This window comes from Corvus moneduloides, chromosome 19 (assembly GCF_009650955.1).
Source record: "Corvus moneduloides isolate bCorMon1 chromosome 19, bCorMon1.pri, whole genome shotgun sequence".
In the NCBI taxonomy this organism is placed as follows: domain Eukaryota; kingdom Metazoa; phylum Chordata; class Aves; order Passeriformes; family Corvidae; genus Corvus; species Corvus moneduloides.
Genome location: NC_045494.1, coordinates 11,746,012 through 11,773,360, shown reverse-complemented (window position 1 = coordinate 11,773,360; position 27,349 = coordinate 11,746,012). Strand labels below are relative to the sequence as shown.

Sequence of the window (27,349 nt, the reverse complement as noted above, 5' to 3'; positions counted from 1 at the left end):
TCTGTTTCCCAGCCTCATTTCCCTATTTACAAATGAGGATGGCAGGGAAAGGTTCAGCCCTCGAGTGAGGTGCAAAGTCTGACTGCTCAGAGCTGCAAGACTTTCCCTCCTCGCTGCTCTGGGGCTGGGATGGACTCGCTCCTGGCTCCTGTCGGGGTGGTGGCTCCCAAATTCATGGATCACGGCATCTCCCAGCTGTTCTCCAACATGTGCTGAGATCAGCAGCTCCCTGGGGAGGAGACCTTGCCTTCCCCACATCTCAGCCCTGCAGGGTCACCGGCACAGGGAGCCCACAGACCCCATCCCAAGCCTCTGGAAATGCCCCAGCCGCTCTCCTCACCCTTCCCACAGCTCAGCCCGGCTTTCCAGCCCTCCTCCCTAGCCCCTGGGACATGCTGCAGCAGTGCCAGCCCGTGGGGATGCCACAGGGAGCCCCCAGCAATGCCCGTGGCCACACTTACACCGTGGAGCTCTGGTAGTTCTTCACAGGCAGCCCCTGCTCCGTCCTCACCAGCCTCTGGAAAGTGATCCCTGGGGAGAGAGCAGAGGAGTGAGGCTCAGAGTCCCCGAGGGCTGCTCAGCTCAGCAGCACTGAGCTGGCTCTGCCCCCAGGGCAGTCCTGAGCTGGCAGAGCCCTTGCCTGCAGTGGGAATGGCAGCACCAAGAGTCCTCCAAGAGTGGGGACAAGGCACAGCCACCCAGTGAGGGGGCCAGTCCAGGAGCGGGGGAGCTCGGGAGGGAAAGGGTAAAATCCCAGAGTGATGGGAAATCACGCACAGGATGGGACAGGAGAGCTGCTCCAGCCCCAGTTCCTCCTGCCCCACTGCTTGAGTGGGACGGGAATTCCATGGATGACATTTACCAGCTTCTCCCACTTGCTTTAGCCCCACACAGCCTGGATGTCACACAGGGCCGGCAGGGCACTGCCACCTCCCCTCCCGCAGGGCTGGGGCCCAGGCTGATCCAGCAGGAGGGAGGCTGCTGTGGGCAGCCATGCCCTGGATGCCTCGCTGGGACTGTCCCCAGGACACCAGCTGACATCAGATGGATCTGGGCTGGGTGGCAACAGCAGAGCCCTGTCACCCCAACCAGCAGGGCAGGGCCACAACTTGGGAAAACCTTACGGCATCAGCAGGATCCAGCCCCCTTATCCATGCAGGCAGCCACATCCCACCCAGCTCGGCACCCTCAGGGGGCCCAGCACCCATGGGGGCCCACCCCGACCCACAGAGTCAGGGCAGCAGTGACCCCTCCTGCAGAGGCACAGCCCCTGCGTGCAGATCAAAGCCTTGGCACTCCAGGCAAATATTGACAGCGGCTCATTCTCCCTCAACCTTTACCCTCATCCCAATAAAAAGCTTTGGCCTCAGCCCCTAGCAGGGCAGGGGGCCGTGCAGCAAGCCTAGAACAGCTGAGCAGCAGGGACACAGCCTCACTGGTTCTGGAGAGGGATTCCCAAACCCCGCAGCCAACGCCTCCCACACGGTGCCTTTGGCAGGAGGAGGAAATCCACTCTGCTGTGGGAGGGGAAAAGCTTTGGGACCAAAGCCCCCCCTCACACAGCCTGGGGCACGGGGCATGGCACAAGAACGGGGTGCAGCAACCCCCAGCCAGCACCGGAGCTCTCCAGAGCGTGTGAAGCACAGCCCTGAGCAGGGGCACAGCAACAAATGACCAGGAGGGAGCTGGGGAGCCCCACAAGTGTCCCCAAGTCCCCGTGGCCCTGCAGCTCTGAGCTGGACACAGCAGGAGCCCAGCCAGACGCTGTGTGGTGGCCGTGGCCATTTGTGCTGGGGGTGAAGCAGCCAGCCCAGAGCTCCCACTGCACAGGTGGGGGTGTTCCCATCTTTTTGTTCCTTTGAAAGCACCTTCCATCCCATCTCCAAGCTCCCATCTCCCAGGGATCGCTGCTCTGACAGAGACCCTGCATTTCACATCCTCCAGGGCTCCCCAAAGCAGCTTCCCAGTTTGAGGAGGTGGGGAACACCCCCAGCCTCAGCCATATCCCCCTCCCAGGCCTCCCAAGCCCTGCCCAGGATTAAACACGGGCTGCAATGTGCTCTGTGTGATAACAGCTCTTCAAAAGCCCCCAAAAGGCAGGGAGATTACGAAAAAGGGCTTTGAGAAATAATTGGAAGAGCTGTTCCATTGGGAACCACAGGACATCTGCAAGGAGTCCTTAATTAAGAGGAGCACTGGTGCTGCCCCTGGATGTGCCCAGAGCTGGGTCACAAGGAGCATCTGGGCTGGAAAGAACAACCCAGGGAGTCCCTCAGCCCCGTGGAAATCTCCATGGAAGAGCAGGCTCGGAGGCTCCAGCCACCCTGATGCCCATGAATGGCCCCACTGTTGTCCCCCCACTGCACCACTGAGCACCTCAGACAAAGGCCAGGCTGGGGGAGCAGCCAGCACGTGCTCTGCTGGGGAAAAGACCCTCCAGGCTGAAAGCCAGCCAGGAAATCTTGACCCGGCTGGCTAATTGCCTCCGATCAGGCTGGGAGGGCCCGGGATGCTCCGTGCACTCAGGGCACCCACCAAACACCATCCTGCCCTGCTCCTGCAGAGGAATCCGGTCTCACCCTGTGCTGGAGCACCCGGGAACACCATCCTGAGGGAGGATGGAGGGCAGGCTCCTGACCCCCTGGAAAAGCTGAGGTTTGGGATGGACACTGCACTCCCAGGATTCAGGAAGCAAGGGGAGAACAAGACTGGAGCAGCAGGGGGACAAACCCTGGGGCACGGCTGGGTTTGGGTGCCTGCAGACCCCGGGGCAGGGCCGGGTTTGGGTGCCTGCAGACCCCGGGGCAGGGCCGGGTTTGGGTGCCTGCAGACCCCGGGGCAGGGCCGGGTTTGGGTGCCTGCAGACCCCGGGGCAGGGCCGGGTTTGGGTGCCTGCAGACCCCGGGGCAGGGCCGGGTTTGGGTGCCTGCAGACCCCGGGGCAGGGCCGGGTTTGGGTGCCTGCAGACCCCGGGGCAGGGCCGGGTTTGGGTGCCTGCAGACCCCGGGGCAGGGCCGGGTTTGGGTGCCTGCAGACCCCAGGGCAGGGCCGGGTTTGGGTGCCTGCAGACCCCGGGGCAGGGCAGGGCCGCTCACCTGGTGCCTTCAGCTCGTTGCTGATGAAGGTGAGCAGCTCCCGGAAGGTGTCACAGTAGGGCACGGGCCAGGTCAGGAAGCTGTGGTAGACCCTGGCAGCTTTCAGGAGCAGCTCAGAGCCGGGTGGGAGGTGAGGAGCCTGCAGGGACAGGGACAGGAGGTCAGAGAGGAGCAAAGACCCCGAGTGCTGTGTGAGAACTGCAGGGCTTAGGCTGGAAGTGGCAGCAGGAGGAGCAAAGCAGAGGTCCCCCTGTGCCACCCCATCTCCTCCCACGGAAGGGCCACAGGATCCCCGCTGGGCACAGCTCCAAGGAGCTCCTTCCCAACCTCGGCTCACGTGCCCAAGCCCAAGCAGAAATTCCTTTTTCAGCCTCACAAGCCGTCCGGATGAGTTGCACACAGCCTGCGCTTGTGCAGGATCTGGCAGCAATGATTTCCTCAGGATAACAACGCATTGTGCTGGTAATAATAATAATAATAAAAGTATTTCCTGGGAAGGCTCTGCTCCTTTCCATTCACGTTGCCCATGTATTTTGCCCAACTATAAAGGGCAATGAAAAAAATTCCCCTTCATTGTCCGTCTCCCTTTCTGATTAGCCCAGACTTAAAAAAATAGCTTCAAACCCCTGAAGTTCATTTTCTTTGTCTCTCAACTTGTGCAATGATCCTGATCCCTATGGGTTCCTACAGAATCTTTCTTTCTGGGATGAAGTGATGAAAGCAGACTGGGATGTTCCAGCCAAAGCCCCCCCGATTCTGGTTCTGCCCCGGGCTGGGATCGGTGCAGCAGCCTCAGCACTTACATAGAGCACGGCGCAGTAGAAAAGCAGGGCCAGGGGCGTCACCAGGTCGTAGTCGCACCTCTCCTGCACCTGCGGGAACAGCCCGAGGGCACAGGGGTGAGCTGCCGGCCAGGAGCACCGCCCAAAATATCCCCGGAGGTGCCGGGAGACTCCAGCCCCCAGCCCCCCTCATCCCATCAACACGGCCGAGAGATTCCCTCACCTCCACGGGAAAACCGCCCCCAAAGCCCCCCTGACCCCCAGCATGGGACAGGCAGAGCAGCACAACCTCCTGCTCTGTCTTCTCCCGGCTCTGGCCAAGCACCCAACCCTTTGATGCTCCTGATCCTTGAAATTCCATGGAAGTGGCTCAGAGCTGCAGGCAGCTGGGGAAGCTGGGCAGCACGGTGGAATCCAGGGGATGGAATCCCAGCCTTTATTCCAGGGAACAGCCAGCAGAACGCTCTCTCTGAGGGCTCAAGGAGACACTTGCAGATGATCTCCCCTTTGAGCTCAGCCCAAAGTGCAATAAAGCCTCACTTTACTAAACCCTCCTGTACCAAACCCCTCTCTGCACCCAGAGCAGTTCCAGCCAGTAAAAGAATATAAACATGAATAACCTCGACTGCTCTCAGCTCCACAGCCTCTTTCCCAAGAAATGGAAGCCAGAATTTGCCCTCTCGCATGAATCCCAGCACTGGGGATTTGGGAAACACACCCCCATTTCCTGCCACAGCAAGGGATTCCTCCAAGGCCCTCCTGGCTGCAGCCCAGGATGACCCTGCTTGACCAGTGATGCCTCGAGCTCCCCCGGCACATGATGGGACCATGGCAGGTCCATCTGATTGGCCCTGCTCTGCTTTGTCCCCTTGCTGTGACCCCACTGCCACCTGCCAGGCTGCTGTGCAGTGCAGATCCTGCCTGTGGTCGCCAGTGTCCCAGCCCCGGCAGAGCCCCAGCGATGTTTCCACCAAAAACAACAGGAAATTTTCCATTTGCTCGGCTGTGGAGCCAGGAGAGGGCTGAGGAAGGCTGAAGGATCTGCACAGCCCCTGCACAGGGCCGAGCAGCGCTTTGGGGGATCAAAACCCATCCCTGGGGATCTGCAGGGCTGCCCAAACAATGGATACGGGCTTTTCATCACGGGACCTGCGCCCACCAGAGCTCTGGAGCTGCTGACCCAGCCCCACCCGACCCCAAGCACTGGGCCCAGCAATATCTTATGACCCAAAATCCCCCACCCAGCGTTGCCAAAGCCCATCCTGAGCAAGCCCCGGAGCTGCCGATGCCTCAGGGGCTGCAGCTGCCCCCAACAGCCCCCACTGACCTCTTTGGTCTTGCTCAGGATCTTCTCCACCAGGATGAGGTAGTTACCGGCGTCCCGGCTCACCAGCTCCTGCAGGCTCCAGCAGTTCAGGCACAGCCCGGCTGTGGGGACAGAGCCGCGGTCACTCACAGAGCAGTTGTCACTCACAGAGCAGTGGGCACTCACAGAGCAGTGGGCACTCACAGAGCTGCGGGCACTCACAGAGCAGTGGGCACTCACAGAGCCGTGGGCACTCACAGAGCCGCGGGCACTCACAGAGCAGTGGGCACTCACAGAGCCGCGGGCACTCACAGAGCCGCGGGCACTCACAGAGCAGCGGGCACTCACAGAGCAGTTGTCACTCACAGAGCAGTGGGCACTCACAGAGCTGCGGGCACTCACAGAGCAGTGGGCACTCACAGAGCCGTGGGCACTCACAGAGCCGCGGGCACTCACAGAGCAGTGGGCACTCACAGAGCCGCGGGCACTCACAGAGCAGCGGGCACTCACAGAGCCGCGGGCACTCACAGAGCTGCGGGCACTCACAGAGCCGCGGGCACTCACAGAGCAGTGGGCACTCAGAGCCGCGGGCACTCACAGAGCAGTGGGCACTCACAGAGCAATGGGCACTCACAGAGCAGCGGGCACTCACAGAGCAGTGGGCACTCACAGAGCAATGGGCACTCACAGAGCAGCGGGCACTCACAGAGCAGCGGGCACTCACAGAGCAATGGGCACTCACAGAGCAGTGGGCACTCACAGAGCAGTGGGCACTCACAGAGCCGCGGGCACTCACAGAGCAGTGGGCACTCAGAGCCGCGGGCACTCACAGAGCAATGGGCACTCACAGAGCAATGGGCACTCACAGAGCAGTGGGCACTCACAGAGCCGCGGGCACTCACAGAGCAATGGGCACTCACAGAGCAGTGGGCACTCACAGAGCAGTGGGCACTCACAGAGCCGCGGGCACTCACAGAACAGTGGGCACTCAGAGCCGCGGGCACTCACAGAGCAATGGGCACTCACAGAGCAGTGGGCACTCACAGAGCAATGGGCACTCACAGAGCAATGGGCACTCACAGAACAGTGGGCACTCAGAGCCGCGGGCACTCACAGAGCAATGGGCACTCACAGAGCAGTGGGCACTCACAGAGCAATGGGCACTCACAGAGCAGTGGGCACTCACAGAGCAGTGGGCACTCACAGAGCCGCGGGCACCCCCAGCCCCGCTCAGGAAGGTCAGAGAGGGATGAACACCGGGAAGGGGTCACGGGGAGGTGGTGACTGCAGGTATCAGATCAGGGCGGAAGAACAAGCCCCACACCCTCCCTGGAGCCGGGTCTAACCCCGAACACAGCGGTTTATCCCAGTGGCACCACAGGGCACCTGAGCACCTTCCCCTTCTCAGCCCAACACACCCGGCTGGAGGCCTCTGCCCAGGTGCCAGGTGAGTGTCCAAGATGCCCGATGTCCAAGAGCCAGGTGCGGGCAGAGGCCAAAGGGGTGCACCTGGCCAGGGTGAGACCCCCCCCTTCCTCCTGCCCCAGCACAGAACCCACCCATGTGACCCCTACCCTAACCCCACCTCAAACCCCAGATGTTATCCCAGCTCCAAACTCACTCAAATCCTGCCAAATCCAGCTCCCTGCCAGGCAGGAACCCACCCCCCTCTGGCTGCATCACACCCAGCTCCTCACAGTGGGAGATGCCCCAAGGCAGCAGCACCAGCATCGCTGCCAGGCCTGCCCAGCGCTCAGTCCATCTCTCAGCACCCTCACATTCTCATTAAATCTATCAAAACCCCACCAAACCATTACCCTGAGAGAGGGGCACTGCCATGCCAAGGGTCGGAGAGTGCCCCTGCCCCAAAGAGCTGCCTCTGGCTGCAGGGTCCCGGCCGGTGACAACAGCCAAGGTGTTTCCGAGGCCGTGGCTCTCCTTGGCACTCGGGGCCAGCTCGCAGCTGGTGCTGGAGGAAACGCTCCGATGTGTGAAAGCTGCCAGGAGCCTCCTTCAGCCCAGCGCCGCATCCCGGGGGAGAGGCAGAGCTCGCGGCATCCGCAGCCCGAGGAGGGAGCAGCAGCTCCTCTCCCCTTCCACCTCCTCCTCCTCCTCCCCAGGGACCCGGGCACCGCCACAGCCCCTGGGGAAAATTACGGGGAAATTGCAAGCAAACAGCCCCACAAATATCCGGGAAAGGTCCACGCTGGCAGCTCCTGGTCCTGCTCTGCCACGGATCATTTCAGCAGCAGAGGAGGCAGTGCAGACACCCAGGGCACAGCTCAGGAGGCACCGGGGCTCTGCCAGTCTCAGCCCAAAGGCAAAGCCAAGAGAAACAGAGCATTCCTCTCTGCAGAAACGAGGGGCTAAAGATCAGAGAGGAGAAATATAAATCCAGCTGGGTTTCACTCACCCTAAAAGCAGCACAGGACACAAACACCAGTGCAGGGGTGTTCGTTGGCAGGGGACATTCATCACAAACCCACAGGGCTCTCTGCCTCTCCCTCAAAGGTTCTTTCAGCTGCAGAGGCTACAGATCCATCAAACACCCAGAAATGCCACATAAACACCTTTACACCCCATCCAGGTGCTAAGGAAGGTGAATTTAAACTGCTGGAGAGATCTGCCGTGGCCTGGGGGGAAAGGCCAATGGCAAGACAAGCAAAACCGAGGCAGAGGTTGCAAAGCCACACTGGTCCCCCAGCAGGGACAAGCATTTGCTCAGTGGGACACTTGCCGTGGCTTTCTGCCAGGCTTGCAGCTGAATCAGCAGGGAAAGCCCCCTGCTGCCACACGACTTTTTACTTTCAATGAATCAACATTTTCCAGTGGAGAAAGATCCTCCTGGAGAGGTTCCAAGTGGCTCCGATGCACTCGCTGGTAATTACAGATGCAATTCTTAATTTGCCTCTGCTCTGCTGCCATCCACCAAGATCCTGGGGTATTTGTCAGAGAGGAGCAGCCACGACCATGCAGGAATTCTGTGGAGCTCCAGTTTTCCTGTGAGCCGCTTCCACATGACAGCGCGATGGCACAAAGCCACGGGAGGACTCCAGCAGACTGATCAAATTAATCGATATTGCCCCAGAGTGTGGCATCCTCCAGGGAAAGCCCCAGCTCCTGGGAGGCACTCAGGGAAGAACTGGCCCAGCAGGAGCTGGTCAGAGCTGCTGGGAGCTTTGCTGACCCCATCAAGAAGCTGCTGGACCCACAGGGTCCTTGAAAAACCCATCCTGCTCCAGCTGGGAGGAGGATTTATCTTCAAGCCCCTTCCAGTGGCTCCAGGGGCTCTGGGAGAGCTGGAGAGGGACTTGGGACAGGGAATGGCGTGACAGGACAAGGGGGAAGCTGAAGGAAGGCAGATTTAGATGAGATATTGAGAAAAAAATCCTCCCTGTGAGGGAGGGCAGGCCCTGGCACAGGGTGCCCAGAGCAGCTGTGGCTGCCCCTGGATCCCTGGCAGTGTCCAAGGCCAGGCTGGACATTGGGGCTGGGAGCAGCCTGGGACAGTGGGAGGTGTCCCTGCCACGGCAGGGGTGGCACCGGATGGGCTTTGAGGTCCCCTCCAACCCAAAACATTCCAGGATTCTCTCACCTCTGAGAGCCCGGCTGCGGGCAGCGGGATCCCCGGGAGCTGTGAGGAGCAGAGAGGAGAGCAGTCCATGGCTCTGCAGGGGCCAAGATCACCATTAGAGATGCACCTTGTACAGAACTTCCCTTTCTAGTTCCTAAATCCAAGGAATTTTCCCCAAGAGGCCCAGGAGACTCCCAGCAGGGCGGTGGAAGCCCCACACTGAGGAGCTGCTGCCCTCAGTGCTCATCCATCGGGCTGTGCTCCACCAAAGCAGCCACCCAGCGCCAGTTATTTTTCCTTAAGATAGAGAACGAGTCAGGTTTATCTGCCAGCAGCACAGGCAGCCCAGGGAACACCCTGTCCCCAGCTGGGGGACATGTGGGGCTGGGGCAAAGGCAGGACTACGCTGGGCTTATCCCAGCACCCCATAGAGAACGACTCGACTGAACCCAGCATGACAGTGACCCACAGAAACCCCTCCTTCGGGAGGGCAAAGCCCCAGCAAAGCCTCTGCCGAGCCAAAGGAAAACCCCCTTTGGGAGCAGAACACAGCAAAGCCCTGAGCAGGCAGCGGGTGCCGGGCACAGGGAGCCTGGGCTCGGCTTCGATCGTTATCAGCACCAAAGATGCCAAGACCGGGCACAGCAGCCCCGTGGGCGGCCTCGGAAGGATGAGGCTTTGCCATTTCTTTTCTGAGAAGTGCCCCAAGATGCCTTCTTCCTCCTCCTCCTCCCACACCAGCTCCTTCCTGGCCTCAGGGGGTGGCATTTCCCCTCAGAGCGGGCAGCTGTCAAGTCGGAAATCCAGCAGCGCTGGAGCAGAAACGGCACCTCCTGAGCTGCCCTCGCCCACGGCGCTGAGCCGCGCATGGGCTCCTGGTGCCGTCAGAGTGACACAGCCCGGGGTGGGTGGAAAGCAGAAGGCTCCGCTTCCACCTCCCCCAGACCTGCTGCCACCACTTCCTCACAGAGGGAGGTGGTTCCTCCCAGGGACTGCCCAGAGGAAGGGCCAGCTCGGGGCAGTTGGCACAGAGGGGCCGGGGGTGCCCAAGGACAGGGACAGCCCAAGCCTGGCAGCCACAGCATCCCTTGGGAAGCACAGCAATCCATGAGACAGGGAAGGTGGGTAGTGATGTCCAGCACAGGGCACCTCCCGGCACTTCCACCCAGCCTGGGCAGAGATTTCAGCAGGAAAACCCAGCACAAGCCTGGAGAAATCAGCAGAAAGGGTAAAATCTGCCAGATTTAGTAACCAGGAGCCTTGTGCATGTTGTGCACCCAGAGCTGCAGGACCCTGAGCTCAGCTGGTCAGAGCCAAAACCATCCAGGCTGTGCTTCAATCCCTGTGGGAGCCATTCACTGAGGAGCTGGACTGGCTGGTCCTGGTGGGTCCCTTCCAACTCGGAATATGCTGGGATTCCGGGAAGAGTTTCAGACATTGCTCAGTGACTAAGCCAGAAGGGCCCCACACCAGAGCCTGCTCCTTCCCTGGAAGGGTGTTTAGAGGACTGCCAGGACCTTGAGCTTCTCTTCACCAGAGCTGAGCAGAGTCAACTCCTGGGCCCCAGGTGGGACTGGCCATGGGCCGCTGCTCCTCCAGATCACCTGTGACCTTTACCACCCTCCCTCACCAGCATCCTCCATCCTCTCTGATCCCTGTGGGAGAGACACAGCGTCTCCTTCCACCCCTGGGACATTCCAGGCGCTGGGTGCCCTCCACTCCACCCCTGGGACATTCTAGGCGCTGGGTGCCCTCCAGCCTCTCCAGCAGCTCCCATCCACCAGGATCCTCAGGCCCCTCTCCCACCTCTGACTCCACAGCACGGCATCCCCAGCACCACCAGAGCCAAGCCCAGGGCTCTCCTTCACCAAAACCTCCTCTTTTTGTTTTTCTGCTCCCCAGCAAGAAATAAAACATTTTTCTTGCTTTTCACACTCTAATTTGCCCACGTTCTCTCTCCTGCAGCTCAAAGCAAGGCCAGCCCTGAGGAGGTTCCTTCGCTTTTATTTGGTTCCTCCAATAAATTCTGCAGAAAGGTTTTCTATTTACCCCCCAGAGCTGGCCAGGGCCTCATCCAGGGTGTAATTCCGGGATGGCCAAACCCTCACAGCTCCTCCTTGCTGACTTCATAGCCCTCAGCTCCTCATCCCTTACGCAGGGGGGAACAACACGTCAGAAATGATTACTCACCTTCTCTGGAGCAACCTCGTGTGAAGTCAGCACAGACAAATAAAGCTTTAAATAATTTAAGAATGAACAAAATTCAGCAAGGTCTCAGCCTAAAAAGCTGTGAGTGGTGTGTGTTATCTTGGTGCATGGAAAGGGTAAAAGAGGAGGGGAAAGCAAAGAAACTGGGAAATAGAAGTGAAAAATGAGGAAGGTGAAGGTTCCAGCCCAGCCAAGAGCACGATGAAAGGATTCACTGACTTGTGAGGATCAGCCCTGCCACAAACAACAGCCTGGGCCTGACACAGGACAGCAATAATGAAACTGTCACTTGTAGCTTGGGGGGGATGCAGCAACATCTCTGCTCTGGTTTTGAAAGGCAGGAGGGGGCAGCTCTGGGCTGTGGGCACTGTGCTCTGCTCTCCCTGCATCCCTCGTGTCACCACAGCCACCAAACACTCCCCACTCCGGCAGCACGGGGCACGATGGGGAGAGCAGCTCCTCAGAGCCAGCAGGGGAAAGGAGGGACAGCCCCTGGGGAGGGCACTGGGGGGGTCCCTGGGGGTCCCCAGCAGCAGCACCTGGGCTGGGGCACTGCAAAGCCACCAACACCCACCCAGGGCACCCTGGACATTCCTGGCGGCAGCACAAACCCTTTGGATGAAAGGGAGACTTTTGAGGTGCAAAACGCCCGAAATTCTCCCAGGAACGCCAGGTCCCTCCGCCAAAGCCCACGAGAGCCACAGGAAGGGGCCTGGGAGCCAGAGGGAATCACTGGGGATGGGATGGGACTCACTGGGACTCAGCACAGCTGCCCCCAGCAGAGCCCCCAGCCCCGACCCCTGCCCTGCACACCCCAATCTTTGCTAATGAGCCAGAAAAATTATGAAGTCGTTGTTTAAAGGCTTCCCCACCCCAAAGAGCAGCGCTGAGGGGCTGGGATTAGAGCTGTGAGTGACACGGGAACTGATTGCTGGTAATTGCAGGAGAGGTGAGCTCTGGGCACACAGTGACCTGCTTGGCCACAGGGGCTCCTCTGGCCACGCGCTGTCACCGTGCCAAGCACGAGGCCGCGCTTCCAGGAACCAGGAATGTGGGTCACACTTCAGGGCCCGCTTCCCAGAGCGGGCAAGAAGAAAAGGACACAGGAACCTTGGGCAGAACTGCCCGAACCAAGCCCTGAGGTGATGCTACAGCGTGGAGGTGGCATCACTCCGGTGCGTGAGGGCATGGCAAAGGGACTCCTCTGGGATTTGGCAGCAGGTAGGACCCTGTCTGCCACTCTTTGTTGACTTGTAGGGAAAAAGAAAAGCAGGAAGGTTTGAAAGAACTGACAGACAAAAAAGGGATCAGAGTCTGACAGCCCCCAATTCCTTCATCCACAAGAGGGTTTGGCAGGGATTCAGTCACAGCTCACAGACACAGCTATGAGGCAGAAAGGTCAAAACGACATTCAAAAATTATTTCTGCTCGTTGCTGCTCTGCCCTCACCACGTCAGCCCCAATCCCTTCACAGCCCCCTGACCAAGGCTCAGCTCTTTATGGCCAGCACAGTATCTGAGCCAGGGTTAAACTGATAACAACATCTCTGTGCCGTGTGTGACAATGCAGCACAGAGCACACCCCTGGCCTGGGGGCCCGAGCATCGAGGCAGGGCTGGCTGATTGCACAAAGGAGCCTCTCCTCTGCTGAACAAAGCCTTCTCCGCTCCCAGCTCACTCAGGGACAGCTGGCAGCACGCACGACTGCCCTGCTGAGTCCTTACACGGGTCAGACCTGACATGACCTGTTTGGGGTCTTGGCACATCTTCCTATTCCAGCAAAATGTCCGGGAAGACCGACCAGGTTGGAGGCTACCTCTGACTCTGTAAAGCCTCCAGCAGCACCAGCAGTTCCCTCTTACCCAGAGAGAGTCCTGGGTGGGACACCCTACCAGGGGCCCTGGTGGATCACAGAGAGAGAAGTCCGTGGTTAACAGGTCACCTACCAGCCCATCTGCTGGACACAGCGTCCCTGCTAAGCCCGTGGAGACACCTTTCCAGTGCGTGGTAGATCCTGTCCTCCGTGCACGTGGTGTGCTGCATTTTAATTCATCTCCTGAATTAAAGAGGAAAGAAAGAGGAGAGTCAATAAAGGATTGCCCTTGACAGCTCCAATGTCCACTGGTGATGGTCACAAACCCACCCCAAGTGGCCAGGGAAGGCTCCAGAACTGTCCCCTTGCTGCCACACAGCTGACATGAAGGAAAGGTCCACGTGCCCCTGTGGCAATGGTGGGAAACACCAAGGGGACGTGAGCCCAGCGAGGACATTGTGAAATTGTGATTGCAGCTCTGTCACATCCCACCTCTCCTCCAGGGCCCAGGGTGCAACCTGAACCTTGGCTGGCAGAGCCCGGGCAGGGGAGGAAGGGTTTATCCCACCCAACCCGTATCCATCTGCCTGGGACAGCAGGAACATTAGAGCTGCTTCCCAGGGTCACTGCTCTGCTGTTCCTGATCTGAGCAATCAGAGGTGACCAGGTGGACATTCCCTCCTCCCCTGCAGTCCTGGGGCAGCTGTCCTCCTGTCCCAAAGCACAGGCATGGGTCCATCCCACAGACTCTTTGCCTCTCGTTTAGAAGCAACACAAATGCACAAAAACAATCCAGGAAGAAGCAATAAAAGCTGCCAATGGTACAAAACCACCTGTGAGGCAGCCTTTGCTTTCACCCTGCACAGCACCTCTGCCACACACCCACATAATTCCCAAAGCCACCCCAGAATGCTCAGTTCTCTGCTCACTTGGCCAACATTTGGTGCCAGCACCCAGCAGCGGCTGTGCCCATCACAGCCCCACCCACCCACAGCAGGAGCCGCTGTGACCCCGCCAGAGGCTCCACAGCCCTCCCTGCCCTGGCACTCAGCACAGCCACCTCCACCCACCCTGCATTGCCAGCAACTCCCCCAGAAGGGCTCAGGAGCGCTGTGCCTGCCTGCTGGAGCTCCCTGAGAACACAGGGAGCCACCTCCAGCCCTGCCCCTGCGCTGGATCCACCAGCAGCTCCCCGGAGGTGACAGCAAACACGCCCTGAGCACCACTGACCTGCCCGGTGCACGCGCTCCCCTTCGCCCCAGAGAGGCTCATGGGCTCCTCCTCTCGTGGGCCCCTGCCAAAGCCTGGAATTGGGCTCTGCACCAGGACTTTCATCTGAGGAACGCGAGGAACGTTCTGGAGCCGCGCGAAGGAGCGGGGAAATCGCAGCCCAGCACCTCAGTCGTGCTTGTGGCAGAAGAAAGGGGTGAGTAAGAGCCCAGAGTGACTCACAGGCACCTTTGCAACACTCAGCTCAAAAAACAGCTCGGTTTCGGCACAGCTTGGTCCTCAGAGGGGAACGGGCTCCTCACCCCACACCAAGCCCACCATCCCTTCCCCCGTGTCTCAGCACACAACAGGCAGGGAGTTTAAAATAAAATACACCCAAGATATCACCATAACTTTCAGACCACAAAACGTGCTCTTTGGGTGGTTTTTTCCTGCTGTGCCATGGACCACACGTGAACCTAAACCTCCTCTCCCAGGGCAGTGCTTATGGAAGCATTTTCCGTGGGAAAGGCCTCTCTTTGTCCACCACAGCCGAGCAGAAGCCCTGCAACCTTTCCTGCTGCGTCTTCCCCCAGCTGTCCCCTGTCCTTGCCACCCACGCTGAGCACGATGACAGGGCAGGGGACAGTTCTGGAGAACATAATCTGACCTTCAGGAGCCCTTGTTAAGCATCTCGAGAACACCAAGGAAAACAAGTGCTGAGGTCAAGGGTTTGGAAAATGCTGTGTTTTTTATGAGGGTGCTGAGCACCTTCACGTGACATCGCCCCAGTGGTGGCACAGCTCTCTCCACAGAGCAGGGACAACAGCTGGTTTTAAGAGCCCCATGTCCTGAGAGAAACCCAAAGCCTCAAGGTTTTGTCCCATTTTCAACAGATGCCCAACAATTCCCAATGTCAGGGCTCGGGGCAAGGTTGAACCCATCCCCTCTGAAGTTGTGAGTGCCCAAAAGGGCAATTTACAATAATTAATTTATAATCATTTTCCAAAAAAGCACTGATTAAAGTGAGCGAGAAAAGGCCCAGCACACCAAAGCTCAGCTTGGGAAGTATCCTAAGATCATTTGTGCAACTGTCCTTGCACGGGAGCCAGATCCCTGGGGAATTTCCATCCAAGATTGCTTAGTTAAACCTCATTCATCTCTGTGGGTCACAGTCACAAAGGTGATCAGACGAATTAAATATTTCTGTTAATTAACACCAAACTGGTAAACATTTACCCCTTGGTGGGAAGTGGGAACTTGCTGATCACTGGTTTTACATTTTCCCTTGTTGTGCTTGAGGCAAAAAGTTTGTGTAAAAAAAAAAAAAGTTTTTAAATAGTATGAAAAAAAGTTACCAACAAAAACACGTCTTTTCCTGCTGAGCTGGGAAGGCACCGGAGGTCACGGGAAGCCCTTGGGGTACCACAGCTCCCTGACGGGGACTTTCCACTCCGCTGGGACCCACTGGGGTTCCCCCAGCTGCCCTCAGTGCCCTGGAACCCTTCCCTCCCAGGGCTTTTCTCCTGCTCAGGATCTGCTCCACGCCCAGGAGCAGAAGGTCCCTCAGCAGCCAAGGTGACATCAGCAGCTCTGACACGCCTGGGACAGGGCTCAGAGCTGCCTTTCCAGCAAGGAAAAACCCTGTGCTTGTATTGAGGTGCACCTGAGTCCCATCCTCAACACTCAAAGGACTTCTCGGAGCTCCTTCTGCAGTGCTGGAGCCCAGGACAGCCCCCGGGAGGTTGGAACAGAGGGAAGGGCTCCAAGATCAAGTCCAAAGTGGGTGTTCCGAAATCAAGGGGTGAAGAGGCTCAGACTCCCCTCCCAGGACACCTCCCACCCCCCCTGGAGCAAATCCCTGGAGCCTGGGGGGCTCCACCACGATGCCCTGGGGAGGGACCACCCCAGGCAGCAAACGCTCCAAAATCCACTCCTCCAGGTGAGCAAACCCAGGCAGACCTGAAACAAGCTGAGATTTCCCCTCCCACGACAGCAAATCCCAGCAACATCTCCCTGAGATGCCGGGGGCAGGAAAGGACCTGGCAAAGACCTTTCCAGGGGGGATCCTGCAGCGGGGAAGCAGCCACCGCTCCACCGGCGCTGGGGGAAGCCCCCAGGTACCCTCGGGGATGGGACAACGCCCTTTCCTGCCCCGATTGTTCTGAGGCTGAGCATTCTGGGCAGGAAACAGCAGAGGAAAAACAAGGCCCTTGGCCCTCAGGAGCAGCTCTGAACGCGCTGCCCAGGTTTGGGGACAGCGGCAGCGGGTGGAGGGACAGAGATGCCTCAACTGGGTTGGTGCCAGGACGTGGCTCAGCACCTGGATCGATGCTGCTGGAGGGCTTTGGGCACTGGGGGGATCAGAACGAGAGGCCTGATGAGGCTGAAGGAAACAGGAGCTTGGGCTGATGCTGCACCAGAAGGAAAATCCCTAAATTTGGTTTAAAGCAAAGGGATCCTACCCAGAGCTCTTTTCAAGGCGAGATCCTCACACGAGCTCCCCAGCAGGGTCATCACCTCCTTCGAGCTCCACCTCAGCTTCCTGCCTCCTCCAGTTCATCCTCCAAAGGGGCAGCACAGGAGCTTTGGGAGATGCGTCCTCGCTGCAGAGGAAGAGCTGGATTCGGAGCTGTGCCAGGCAGTGGAGCAGCACACGCCTGGTACCTGCTCCTCCAGTGAAACCACGTTTTTCTTAGATTACAGAGGAAAATCTTGGGTTTCAACTCTTTGCTTGCAAGATTTTACTGCCTCCCCTGCACCTCCACCTCATACAGGAACCAAAGATAGAAACCCGGAGCGAGGGAGGGAGCAGCTGGAGGAAGCCTTTGTAGAACACGGGGCAGTGCGGGGAGAAAGCTGCGATTTTCAAGAAAATCTTCAGCCTCGGGGTGTTTATCAGCCGAGTGAGAGCTCTGCACAGAGCGGGAGATGAGGGCGATAAGGTGCTCGCTCAAACCACACCAAGGCAGGGTATCAGATGATCCAGGAGCAGCTGGTTTGACAAACATCCTCCCGGGGTGCCTGCAGAGGAGGCTGTGCCATGCCAACCCCCGGCACCGCACGGCTCCTTATAGGGCCGGGTTCCTGTCCCGCTGAGCGGGGGCAGAGGCTGCTGTGACGCTGCGGATAAGGACGCACCGAGCCATAGCAGGGACCGGGAGGGACAGCCTCTCCTTGGGCTGCAAACCCTCACCCCCAGGGAGTCCCCACGCCCTGAGCCAACAGGGAGGAGGCAGCAGAGAAGGAACGCAGAGAGTCACTCCCAAAACCCAGACCAAGCCCTGAATCCTGACCAGGGACAAACTGACCGAAAGCAGCCCCTGACGAGGCCACAGAGGGGAACACAAGGGAAATCCACGGATGTGTCACCGCTCCCACCTCTGCAGATCCACCTGCACCCACCTCACCTATCCAAGCAGCGTTGGCTTGCTGGGAGCATCACTCCTGCTCCCAGGTGGTGACAGACACCCAAGAGCAAGGACTAGGACAGAAAAAATTGTCCCAAGGTCTGATTTCTTCGGGAGTCGATCAGAGCAGTGCCTGGACACCCCATGGGACTTCCCCTTTGCTTGTCCATAAAGTGAGGAGTCAAATGACTTGGACAGCTCTGAAAGGAAGATTTTCACAGCAATTGGTCCCCAACTCTGGGACAGCTTGACATGCACATGTAGAAAGCTGTGATGGAATAGATGAGCAACAAGGCGAGATATGAACCTTATGAATCATATATATGATATAAATATATATATCAACCTTAAAACTGCTCTGGGATTGGCACATAATGCAGGATTCTGAGCAAACTGCCGTGCTTGGAAGGGAAATGGGAAAGAGAGGTTTAGGCACTGATTTCATCTCACAGCAGAAGCTAAAAGTCCTGGCACAAGAAGAAAATCTGCTTCTGGAAGAACAAGAGCACCTGTGCCTGTGGGATAACGGTGCTGAGGGGCAGGAATGACACAGGACATCCCACTGCTCACAGGAGGAACCTAAATCCTCATTTATGAGTGGGAAATGGCGTTTTGGGAAGAGGAGAGGTACCAGCCTGGCAGCTCCCAGAGAGAAAGAACAGGACCAAGCCCTGCCCCAGCAGCCCTTCTGAGCTGCAAAGCCTCATTTACACCAAAAATGCGAGAATTGAGAGATCTCAAAGAGCCACAAGTGCAGAGCTCCCTCAGAGCCAGAGATCCCTCCCTGTTCTCGCTGGCTCTGAGAACTGGGCTGGAGGAGAGGCTCCCAGCACGGGGCAGGGAAAGCACCCAACGTGCAAGAGCAGTTTCGGAGTCCTGTGAGTGTCAAACAGCTCTTCCAGAACGTGACTCAACAGGGGCCAAGCAGCACCCAGGTTTTACACCCAGAGTTGGATTCCTGCTCCCCCAGGTGCCAGCTGGGCATGCACAGTGCCCAACCCCTGGGGCTGGGGCTGTCCTTGGCAGCAGTGCAGGAAGGGGGGCAGAGCGCAGCCCCAGGAACTGAAAGGTGAGCTGTGATTCATCCAAACTGCCACCAGCTACAGTCACATAGCTCTGTGAGCCACGGACCTGGGGCTGCTCAGCCCCTGTGGGGGATACCCACCATGGGCACTGTGCCCTGCCTGTCCTTCTCCACCAAATGCAACATCCCCAACATCCCCCAGCTCGTGGCAGAGCTGCAGTGGAGGAGCCCAGCCACAGATCTAAGCCCTGAGATGCTGCTTTGCACAAAGAAGCCCAAATTAGCTCAGAGTTCCCATTCCCAGAAGCAGATGGCTCTGTGGGAAGGCACAACGGTGGCCACGGTCAGTCCACGGCCAGGGCACGGCCAGATCCCTGTCAGACAGCAGGGAAGTGAAGCCTGACCTAACAACTGCACGTCTGGGTGGTCAGTTCTGTGCTGCTCCGGCTGTCGAGCTGACCACGGCCACAGAGCACCAGGATGTGGCAGAAAGAAAGATCTGCAGTCAGACGTGGAAGGTCTCCATCTTAGGAAGGAGCTTAAAAACACTCTGCAAGCGAAGGATGGAGCATCATCCAAGCAAAGGGGAAAATAACATCCAGGAGAGGCAGAAATAAGGGAAGTGCTCTGCCGTCTGCCTGAAATGAGCGGCCTCTGGTCATCAGCTGTGTCCAATCCTTTGTCTTCACCAGCAAACCCAGCCCTGAGGGATCAAACCCCAGCTAAAACCTGGGGACAGCTGTGTGCCCTGGGTGCCAGAGGCAAGATCCCAAATCCAGACACAGCCTCTCCCCAGACCAGGCAGGACTGGTTTTTCTTGCTCAGGGTCCCTCCGGTTCTTCGCTCGCAGGGGAGGGCGAGCCCAGCGAGATCTGAGGCAGCAAGACCCGGGGAGGGGACGGAGAGAGGGACAAAACAACCGCACGTGTGACACCGGCAGCGCTCAGCATCGCGTAACCCCGAGCAACGCCACCCAAAACCGCCCAAATCCCCCGCCCTGAGCACAGCCAGGGGAGGGGTGGCCCTGGTGTGGGACCGCCCTGAGCTGCGACCCCTCTGCGGAGCCGCACCCGGGACAGGCTCCGGGGCTCAGCAGCGAACCCGCGGTGGGAGGGCAGCGGAGCCCGCGGCGGCAGCGCTCTGCTCGCCAACCACGAGTGGTTTTATCGCCCCAGCCCCTCCCGGCACAGCCTGGCCCCGCTCAGCCGGCCCCGAGCAGCGCCGGCTCCGGGATCAGAGCAGGAAACCCGCAGGAGGCTCAGAAAAGCCTAAGACGAGTCAGCCCCACTCTAAGCCCTCCATCCAAGCCCTGGTGTCGCTGCAAAGGGGAGTTATTTAATGGGATTTCCCAAGTCCCAGCCCCAAGATTACCTGCATTAGCAGCCGGAGCTTAAGGCTGGGCTCGGGAGGTGAAGGCTCTGTGAATGCCAAAAAAATAAACCCAAGACGTGCAAGCAAACATCAACAGCTCCAAAGTGTAACCGCCTTTGTTTGGGAGATTTGGAGATAAAGGCTCCACTGAAAGAAAAAAATGCAACATGTCAGGAGCAGGGTCCCAGCACTGCCCACCTCAGCTGTCCTTCGCTCAGGGATCTGCTCTCCCCGAGCTGATAAGTCACAGAGATGTTGCTGTAGCGTCAGCAGCAGCACTCGCAGCACTCCCAGGGTGAAACGAGCCCGTGGGGGCTCCCAGCATCACGGACCAGCTGCCAAGGGGCCACCTTTGCCACGTCCCTCCTGCAGGTCAGCACAGGAGGCAGCCTCAGGATGATAATGGAGATGCTTGACCTGAAATTTAGGATTAAGTTGTCCCCAGGGTTCAACCAAAGCAGCAAACTGAATCACAGGAGGAGCAAAACCAGGGCTGCAAGAGACTCAGCAAAAAGAACAAAATAACAGAAACTGCTCTGAGGTGAGGGAATTCCTCAGTGGATGGAGAGGATTCCAACAAGATGCATCTGCCCAGAGGGTGCACAAGGAGAGACCTGGAGAGAGGGGGTTTCAAGGACTCAGAACAAAACCTTGCAACTCGTCATTTCAAAACAGCGTTTGCCGTCACCTGACTGTGATTCAAAAAGCAAAAATCAAGCCAGAAAAAAATGAAACTTCTCATTCCTGATCAAAGGAGACATTTTGCTCCTCACACTAGTTTGGATTCCCACGGCAAAGAGCAAGCCCCCAGCTGGCCAGCTCTCCCTGGGACCAGTGGTACCCGCGTGGGAAGCTGCCCCCAAGGATGCTCCTGTGCTGGTTTGCCCTCCTGCAGCATCCCTGAGACAGCCAAAGCCCCAGACTCTGACTGTGCTCCTGTGTCTCCAGGACTCCCCAGTCACTACCACTCATTTCTGCTCCCTATGGAAACACTGGGGGCTTCCTGGGATCGGGAACAAGGCTTTAACCCCGTGTAAGGGCAGGTGAAACACCTGGGTCAGAGGGGGGACCTTCCCAGCAATTCCCCTGCACATGAGGCAGAACTTCTGCCCCAGGCAGTGCCCAGCCCTGAGCAGAGACCAGAGAGGGCTGGAGTGTCCTCCCGGGGGATATTCCAGAGCTGCCTGGACACCATCCTGTGCCCTGAGCTCTGGGATGGCCCTGCTGGAGCTGGGCCCCTGGGATCCCTTCCAGCCTGGCCCATCCTGGGATTCTGTGATCCCGAGGGCACCCTAAACGCTGAGCATTTCCCCCTCAGAGCTGCTGTAAAATCCAGTCACCACAATTATCCTGTGCTTTTCTCAGCTTCTCCACCTTTTCTATTTTAACCTGCAGCACTCACAGCTCAGGTCACACCTGGGTTCAGCTGCACACTCAGGGATATTTCTGTGCCTGGACTGTCTTTCTTTAATATTTAATTTTCTAAAAGTAGAAACAGCACAGGTTGAGCCAGGTGAGATCACTCTGCCAGCACAGAGGGAGGCTCAGGACAGATCCCGACTTTCCACCTCAGCACTCCCGGGCTGGCAGCAACTTATTCCCCTTCTCACTTACCTCCGGGGAGACCTCAAGTTATTTCCGTGCTTTTAAACTCCAAAATGTTCACTCCAAATAGCTGCGGGGTTATTTGCCGGAGTTCAGGCTGGCGGCTCCCAGCCGCAGCTCCCGGCTCGCTCCCGGTAGGGATCAAAAGACGCCGCGAGCTGATGGGGGGTCCCCTCCCGGGAAGCCCAGCTCCCTCCGGGAATATCCCGCACTCTCCAAATTAACAGAGGAGGTATAAAGACCCGGCTAATTAAGCGGCCTGGCCCCTGTGCCTTTCGGCGCAGCCAATTAGCGGCAGCTCGCCTGTGCCGGCGGTGGGTCCGCGGCGGAGGAGCAGCCGCTGCTGCTCGGGGAGGGCACTTCTCACGGGGGTGAAGTGCAAAGTGCTTCTGGTCACAGCTCTGTGACATCTCGCAGATACCTCAGCTCTCCTCCCCCAGCTCTGCGCCTGCAAAACTCCTTCCAGGAACTGCGGCAGCTCTGTCTCCGCACACCCTGACGGGCGGTGTTCGAGCTCCTCGTGTGCGAGGCACTTTGGTGGCATAAACGCCTAAAACCGAAATTAGGGACTTGCCCGCGGTTGGCTGGGCTCGTGCAGCAGCCTGGTGTTCTCCCAGCTTGGGGGGTATCCTAAAGCTCCCTGTTTCACAGACTCTGTTGGGGATTTTCCCTTCCCCAGCTCGAGCTGTAACCCAGCAGCACCAGGAGCATCCCCAGGGTGTCCCAGGGGGTGACAAGGCCCCAACACTCGTCACCCTCCCAGACTGCTCAGCCCCCAGGCAAACCCAACACAAACTGGTGGTGTCCAGTGCTTCCAGCCACGAGTCCACAATCAAAGCCCAGAGTTTGGTGAGACCTCTCCGTGCCTCAGTTTCCCCTCCAACAGGAGGGGCAGAGGCTCCTGCTCAGCACAGTCCCTCAGGTAAAGCTGAACCAGAATTTTCTTCCATCCTCTCACTTTTATCTCCTACTGTAACCTTCCCAACCCCATTTATAAACCTGGCATGCAAAGCTGGCAGAGCAGGACATGCTGAAAAGCATTTTTATAACAGATAAAAACATCCTAATACTTCACCGAGGTTATTTCTAACCCACAAGAACCACTTGCCTTAACCAAGACATCCTGCCACGGGCACCCAACACAGGACCCAGCCACCCGTCCTCAAACTTTCTGGGCAGCAAAACAATGACACACAGCCAGAAGTGCCCATGCAGCAGCAAATTGCAGAAATAAAGCTGCACACGAGAAAACCACGTGTTCCCAGCAGCAGTGCAAGCAGGGGAGCTGTGGATTTGGCCACTGGGACCAGAACTGCATTGGAAGTGCGTTTTTTTTTTTTTTTAACCCCAAATTTCTAAGAAACAAAATACAGAACTGCCTTGTCCAGACTCTTGCTGCTGCAGCGAGCACTCAGCTCAGTAAATCTAATTAATGAGCCAGGAAAAGTGTCACTCGTTTGCTAACTACTGCACCCAGGGCTGCCAAACAGACAGATAAAGGATTTAGCTGGGGCCTATTCCAGCCAAAGGAGCTGGGAACCTGGCAGGGAGAGCAGGAGATTAGAGGGGGCTGAAAAGAAAAAGAGAGGAGGGGGAAAGAAAAAAAAAATCCCACTAGATTAGCACTTTGCAAATGCAAGCATGTAAATCAGCTTAGGTCTGATATAATGCCACCCTTGTGAGCATCTGGGCACAGCAGCGCACAGGGCCCGGCTGAGCCCGGCTTTATTTGGGCTCGGGACTCTCACGCCAGCAGCTCCCTCACAAAAACAGCAGTTTTGTTTTTACCAGCTTTGGAAGTTTGCACAGGAAGCCAATTAGGGGAGACCTGGGAACAGAGGAAGATTCATAATTGCAATTAAGGCTTCAAAGTGCTTATCCCAAGCGCGGCGGTTACAGCTCGAGCTGGGGAAGGGAAAAAATCCCCAACAAACTCTTTGAAACACAGGGCTTTAGGATACCCCCCAAGCTGGAGGAGCTCCTCACCCCCAGAGCAAGGCATCACCTGGCAGAGAAGGACCCGGCTCTGAGGGGCCCATGCCAGACCAGTCCCACCAGTCCCCACTGGCACCCAGCCCACGGTGCCTTGGCAGGGCTGCTCGGGGCTGCAGGAGGCAGGGACAGCTCTGAGCGCATTCACCCCCTGCCTTTGGCTTGGGAAGGGGGTTCAGTTCTGTGTACAAGGCCAGAATGGCTTTGCCTGCTGGGACCCAAGAGATCTGGGGTTAAGTCTGCATCAAAGGATCCAGCATTTGTCCCTGGGTGCTACAGACCATGAGCCCCCATCCCATCCCAATGAAGGCATCCTCTTACAAGTTCAGCAGTTCCAGCAGCAACCTGGACACAAGAAGCGGTGTCCAGGCAGTGCAAGAACTGTGTGACACCGTGGCAGAGCTGCTCTGCCTGTGTGGGACCAAACGTGCTCCAAGCAGCCCGACACAAACACTGGGGACACCGGGAGCTGGAGATGCGGCCCTGCAGCAGCACTGCCACGGCCTCCGCTGTCACACAGGATGGAGGGGGCACTTGTGGCTTTGCCTTGACTTCCAGACCCCTCAGTTCCAGGTGAGGCATCCCCAGGGAGGTGCTCTCCATGCTGAACCTCTCAGACACGAAGCTGCAGAATCTGAGAGCCTCAGAGGCTGAGCCACAGCTTCTCACACCAGAAACCCCAAAGCAAAGCCTGAAAATACTCCAAAATCCCCCAAATCAAACATGTCCATCCCCTGGGCTTGGCCATTTCAGCTGAGTGGAGCAGAGCAGCCGCTGATCTGAATCATGGCCCTCTGCATGCTGGGGGGTGTCAGTGACATCCACAGGACTGGCCAGAGGCTCCTGACCAGGGCCACCAACCCCTCACCTCTGGGGATTGTATGGGTGTGGATATTCCATGGTTTGGTATCCAGTCCTCCTGCAGGAAAGCTCAAGCAGGAAAAGCCCAATTCCCAGGAACACCAGCTCTGCACTGGGACACCTGGCAGCCCAGACTGTCATTTATGGATTGTCCCCCCTTCCCATCCCTCCTCAGCAGAATTGGGGTGGCAGCCTCTGCTCTGGACCCAGCCATGGGCCTGCTGCTCCACTGTGCCCTTGGCAGGAGAAAGGGATGGGAAAAGCTGAGAGGAGAAAAGGAAACTCACCCAAGGTGTCAGGGCCACCCCCTGAGATGTGGGGAGAGCACAGAGGGGCTGCAGCAGCTCTTGTGCCACCCAGGACGGCTCCAGTCCGTCCGTCCCCGCTGCCAACCCTCACAGACACTTCCCTGTGGTGGCACCTCCTCTCCTCACACACTCCCAGCTTTCCCTCCAGCCCCTCCCAGCATCTCCCTCTCTGAACAGCTGGAGAACAGCTGGAAGCAGAGCTGGGGGGTTTGGGCTGCTCCCCTCACTGGGGATGCTCCTTCTTCCTTCCCCCAGACCCCAAAGCCCTGGCAGCTGCAGCAGGAGCCCTGTGCCCAGCCCAGCCCGGAGGGGAGGTGCTGCTGTGGGACCCCAGAGCCCACGGGGACGAGGTGACCCCCCCCCATCCATCTCCATCCACAGCATGTCCCAAACTGCTCCTCCTCTCCCCTCTCAGCTGCCCTGGGAGTTGTTCCCAGGCTCGGGGTCTGTGGTGTGACCTTGGGAAGTCCTTTGTGCCTCTGGAAATGCACTGGCTCTGGGTGCTTTTGCATAAGCTGCTTTCCCTGGGATGTTTTGCCCTAGTGCTGAGCACGTAGGGCTCGGTAATCAAATGAGGTCAAAGAAAATTCCAGCCAAAACCCTGACGGCCTCGGTCCCGCCCCGGCAGCTCCCAGGGACCAGCCAGGAGCATCCCCACGAGCACAGCTCGGGTTTGAGCGAGGGCTCTCCCTCTCTGGCAGCGCAGGAGAATCATCACAAAGCGGGAATAATCCTGTGGAAATCGGCAGCATTCCACAACACCTAAAACAACCCGTGGGCGAGCAAGGACATGGGATGGCGGTTCCCAAGGGTGGAAGGATGGGAGAAGGCACCTCCCCGGAGCGAGGCCTGCAGCCCCCCATCCATCCCCTGGCTCTCCCGGCATTCCAACACTTCCCGGCTGAGGAGGGAGCCCCAGGCCCGGAGCCGAATCCATCCCCACACAAATCCCCTCCCGAGGCCGTGGCTCTGCCCAGGGACAGGTTTCCAAGAGCAACCCACACTTCCGCAATTTCAGAGATCTTCTTACTCCACCTTCCGTGTGCTGTGCCAAAAGGAGAAGTGCTCCGAGCCGGGGGGAAGTTGTGGCACCCTTTCCTATTCTGAGGAGGATTTCAGGCTCCTGCCACATCCGAGGGACACGCACGGCGCCGGCCACGCTGCGCAACGGGGCTGGGGCTGCCCAGGGCCCTGCTTTGGGGTGAGCAGTTCCAGGAACCCCAACAGTCATGAGCAAGAAAATACAGAAATAAAGCCCACACACAGATGATCTGGTCAGAAATAACCAGGCTGTCCCTGGTGCTCGCTGGGCTGTCAGACACCCCAGCAGGGCTGGGCGAGGAGAGACACCTGAGGGCAGCTCCAGGGCCAAGCAAAGACTCTGTGCCCCCTAAATGATGGCACACGTGGGGTAAGCTGGGCTCAGGCAATCCTGGGGCCCCCTCTCTTCTTGTCTGAGGGGTCAGTTCCCCTTCAGGCAGCACCATCTGGTGCTGAGGAACAGCAGAGCCAGAGGAGCCAAGAGATCCACTCCTCCCTGTGTGTTCATGGAGCTGGGTCTTCCCACCTGGATGCTGCAAGAACAGCTCCATCCTGACCAACTGCTGCCAAAAACTGAAGGGAAGGCTCTTCCCACCATCCATCACCAGGGTTTGCTCCATCTGCTCAGCATGAGGGCTGTTTTCCAGTCTGGATGAGACCCAAGCATCACTCCTTTCCTTGCAGCCCTAAAAGCCTGGATTTCTGCTGCCATGATGGAAATCTCATCCCCATTTAGAGGGAAAGATCTCCTGCCTCCCTTCTCCAAGGGGGCTTGACAAGCCCCATCACCAGAAGCTTTCTCTAGCACAGCTCAAGAGTGGCTCAGGCCTTATCACATTCGCTTCTTACAAGTCCTTCTGTAGCTCATCACCAGAGAGACACCTCAAGGTATTTTTAGAGGGAATATCCATGAGCACCGGAATTAGAGGTGCATTAATTAGCAGGGAGAGCATCCCAACAGTCACAAGGTCAGAACACAACATCCAGAATTCACACCTCGTTGGGAGTCACTGAGGGAACAACACGCAGGAGCTGCCATCTCTGAGGGCTTCCATCCCCCCAGCAAATGAGGAAAATTGGTTTTCTCAGAGGGACCAAGTCCTCAAGGACAGCACAACTCACTGGGGGCTCTACAGGCAGGTGGAGAAGGAAACTCAAGGCCCTCGTCCACCCTGATGGTTTGGGGGGAAAAAGAAACAAGGGATGGTGAACATTTGCTCTTCTGGGATAAACCACAAAGAGAATTTGGCTGCATTTGGTGCCAGTGGCCACTGATTCTCCTCAACCGACAATGCAGCCTCAGCCTTTCAGATGGGGTAACTTGAATCGGAGGGCTGGAGCTGCCTGTGTGAAAGGCTTGGTAAGATCAGAGAGGTTTAAGCTGGTTGCTCACACAGATGGGCAGATTCACCTTCTGAGCCATTCCAGTCTTCCCTCAGGCAGCTCATACCCTGGCCCCACCCTGAGCAGCCTCTCCTCTCCCCCTGGGTACAAATCACTGCCAAGGAAGCGTCCAGCAGCTGGGACAGGCCTTCCCACACTTCCCACTGCACCCACGGCAACAGCGAGCTGCGAGCCCAGAGCAACGGCCCAAGAGAAGGCATCACTCGGGTTCCACCACTGCTGAGCAGGACAACCCCACCAGAGGAGTGGAATAAGCAGGAAAACCCAGTTCCCCTCCAAAAACTCCCCAAAGTGCAGCTGCTCAGAGAGGAGAAAACCACTGGGGGACTAAAGTCCACGCTCAACAC

At 58.0% G+C, this 27,349-nt stretch overlaps 1 protein-coding gene across 9 annotated transcripts in view; it reads right to left on the bottom strand.

Moving 5' to 3' along the window:
• The window catches only part of PIK3R5 (phosphoinositide-3-kinase regulatory subunit 5), a 47,974-nt gene that overhangs the window by 11,580 nt on the left and 9,045 nt on the right, over positions 1-27,349 (bottom strand). For 4 of the 9 annotated variants that reach the window (XM_032129208.1, XM_032129217.1, XM_032129209.1 and 1 more), the window contains exons 2-6: positions 12,911-13,020; positions 5,205-5,305; positions 3,899-3,967; positions 3,096-3,234; positions 462-531 (exon numbers count right to left, since the gene is read on the bottom strand). In XM_032129208.1, the coding sequence (XP_031985099.1) occupies positions 462-531; positions 3,096-3,234; positions 3,899-3,967; positions 5,205-5,305; positions 12,911-13,007 (476 nt within the window). In that variant the 5' untranslated portion in view covers positions 13,008-13,020. Of the gene's footprint in view, positions 1-461; positions 532-3,095; positions 3,235-3,898; positions 3,968-5,204; positions 5,306-12,910; positions 13,021-14,007; positions 14,382-16,451; positions 16,649-19,791; positions 19,932-21,405; positions 21,720-24,536; positions 24,607-27,349 lie in introns of those variants that run through there. The other 5 variants (XM_032129214.1, XM_032129215.1, XM_032129216.1 and 2 more) reach the window with 5 other exon arrangements.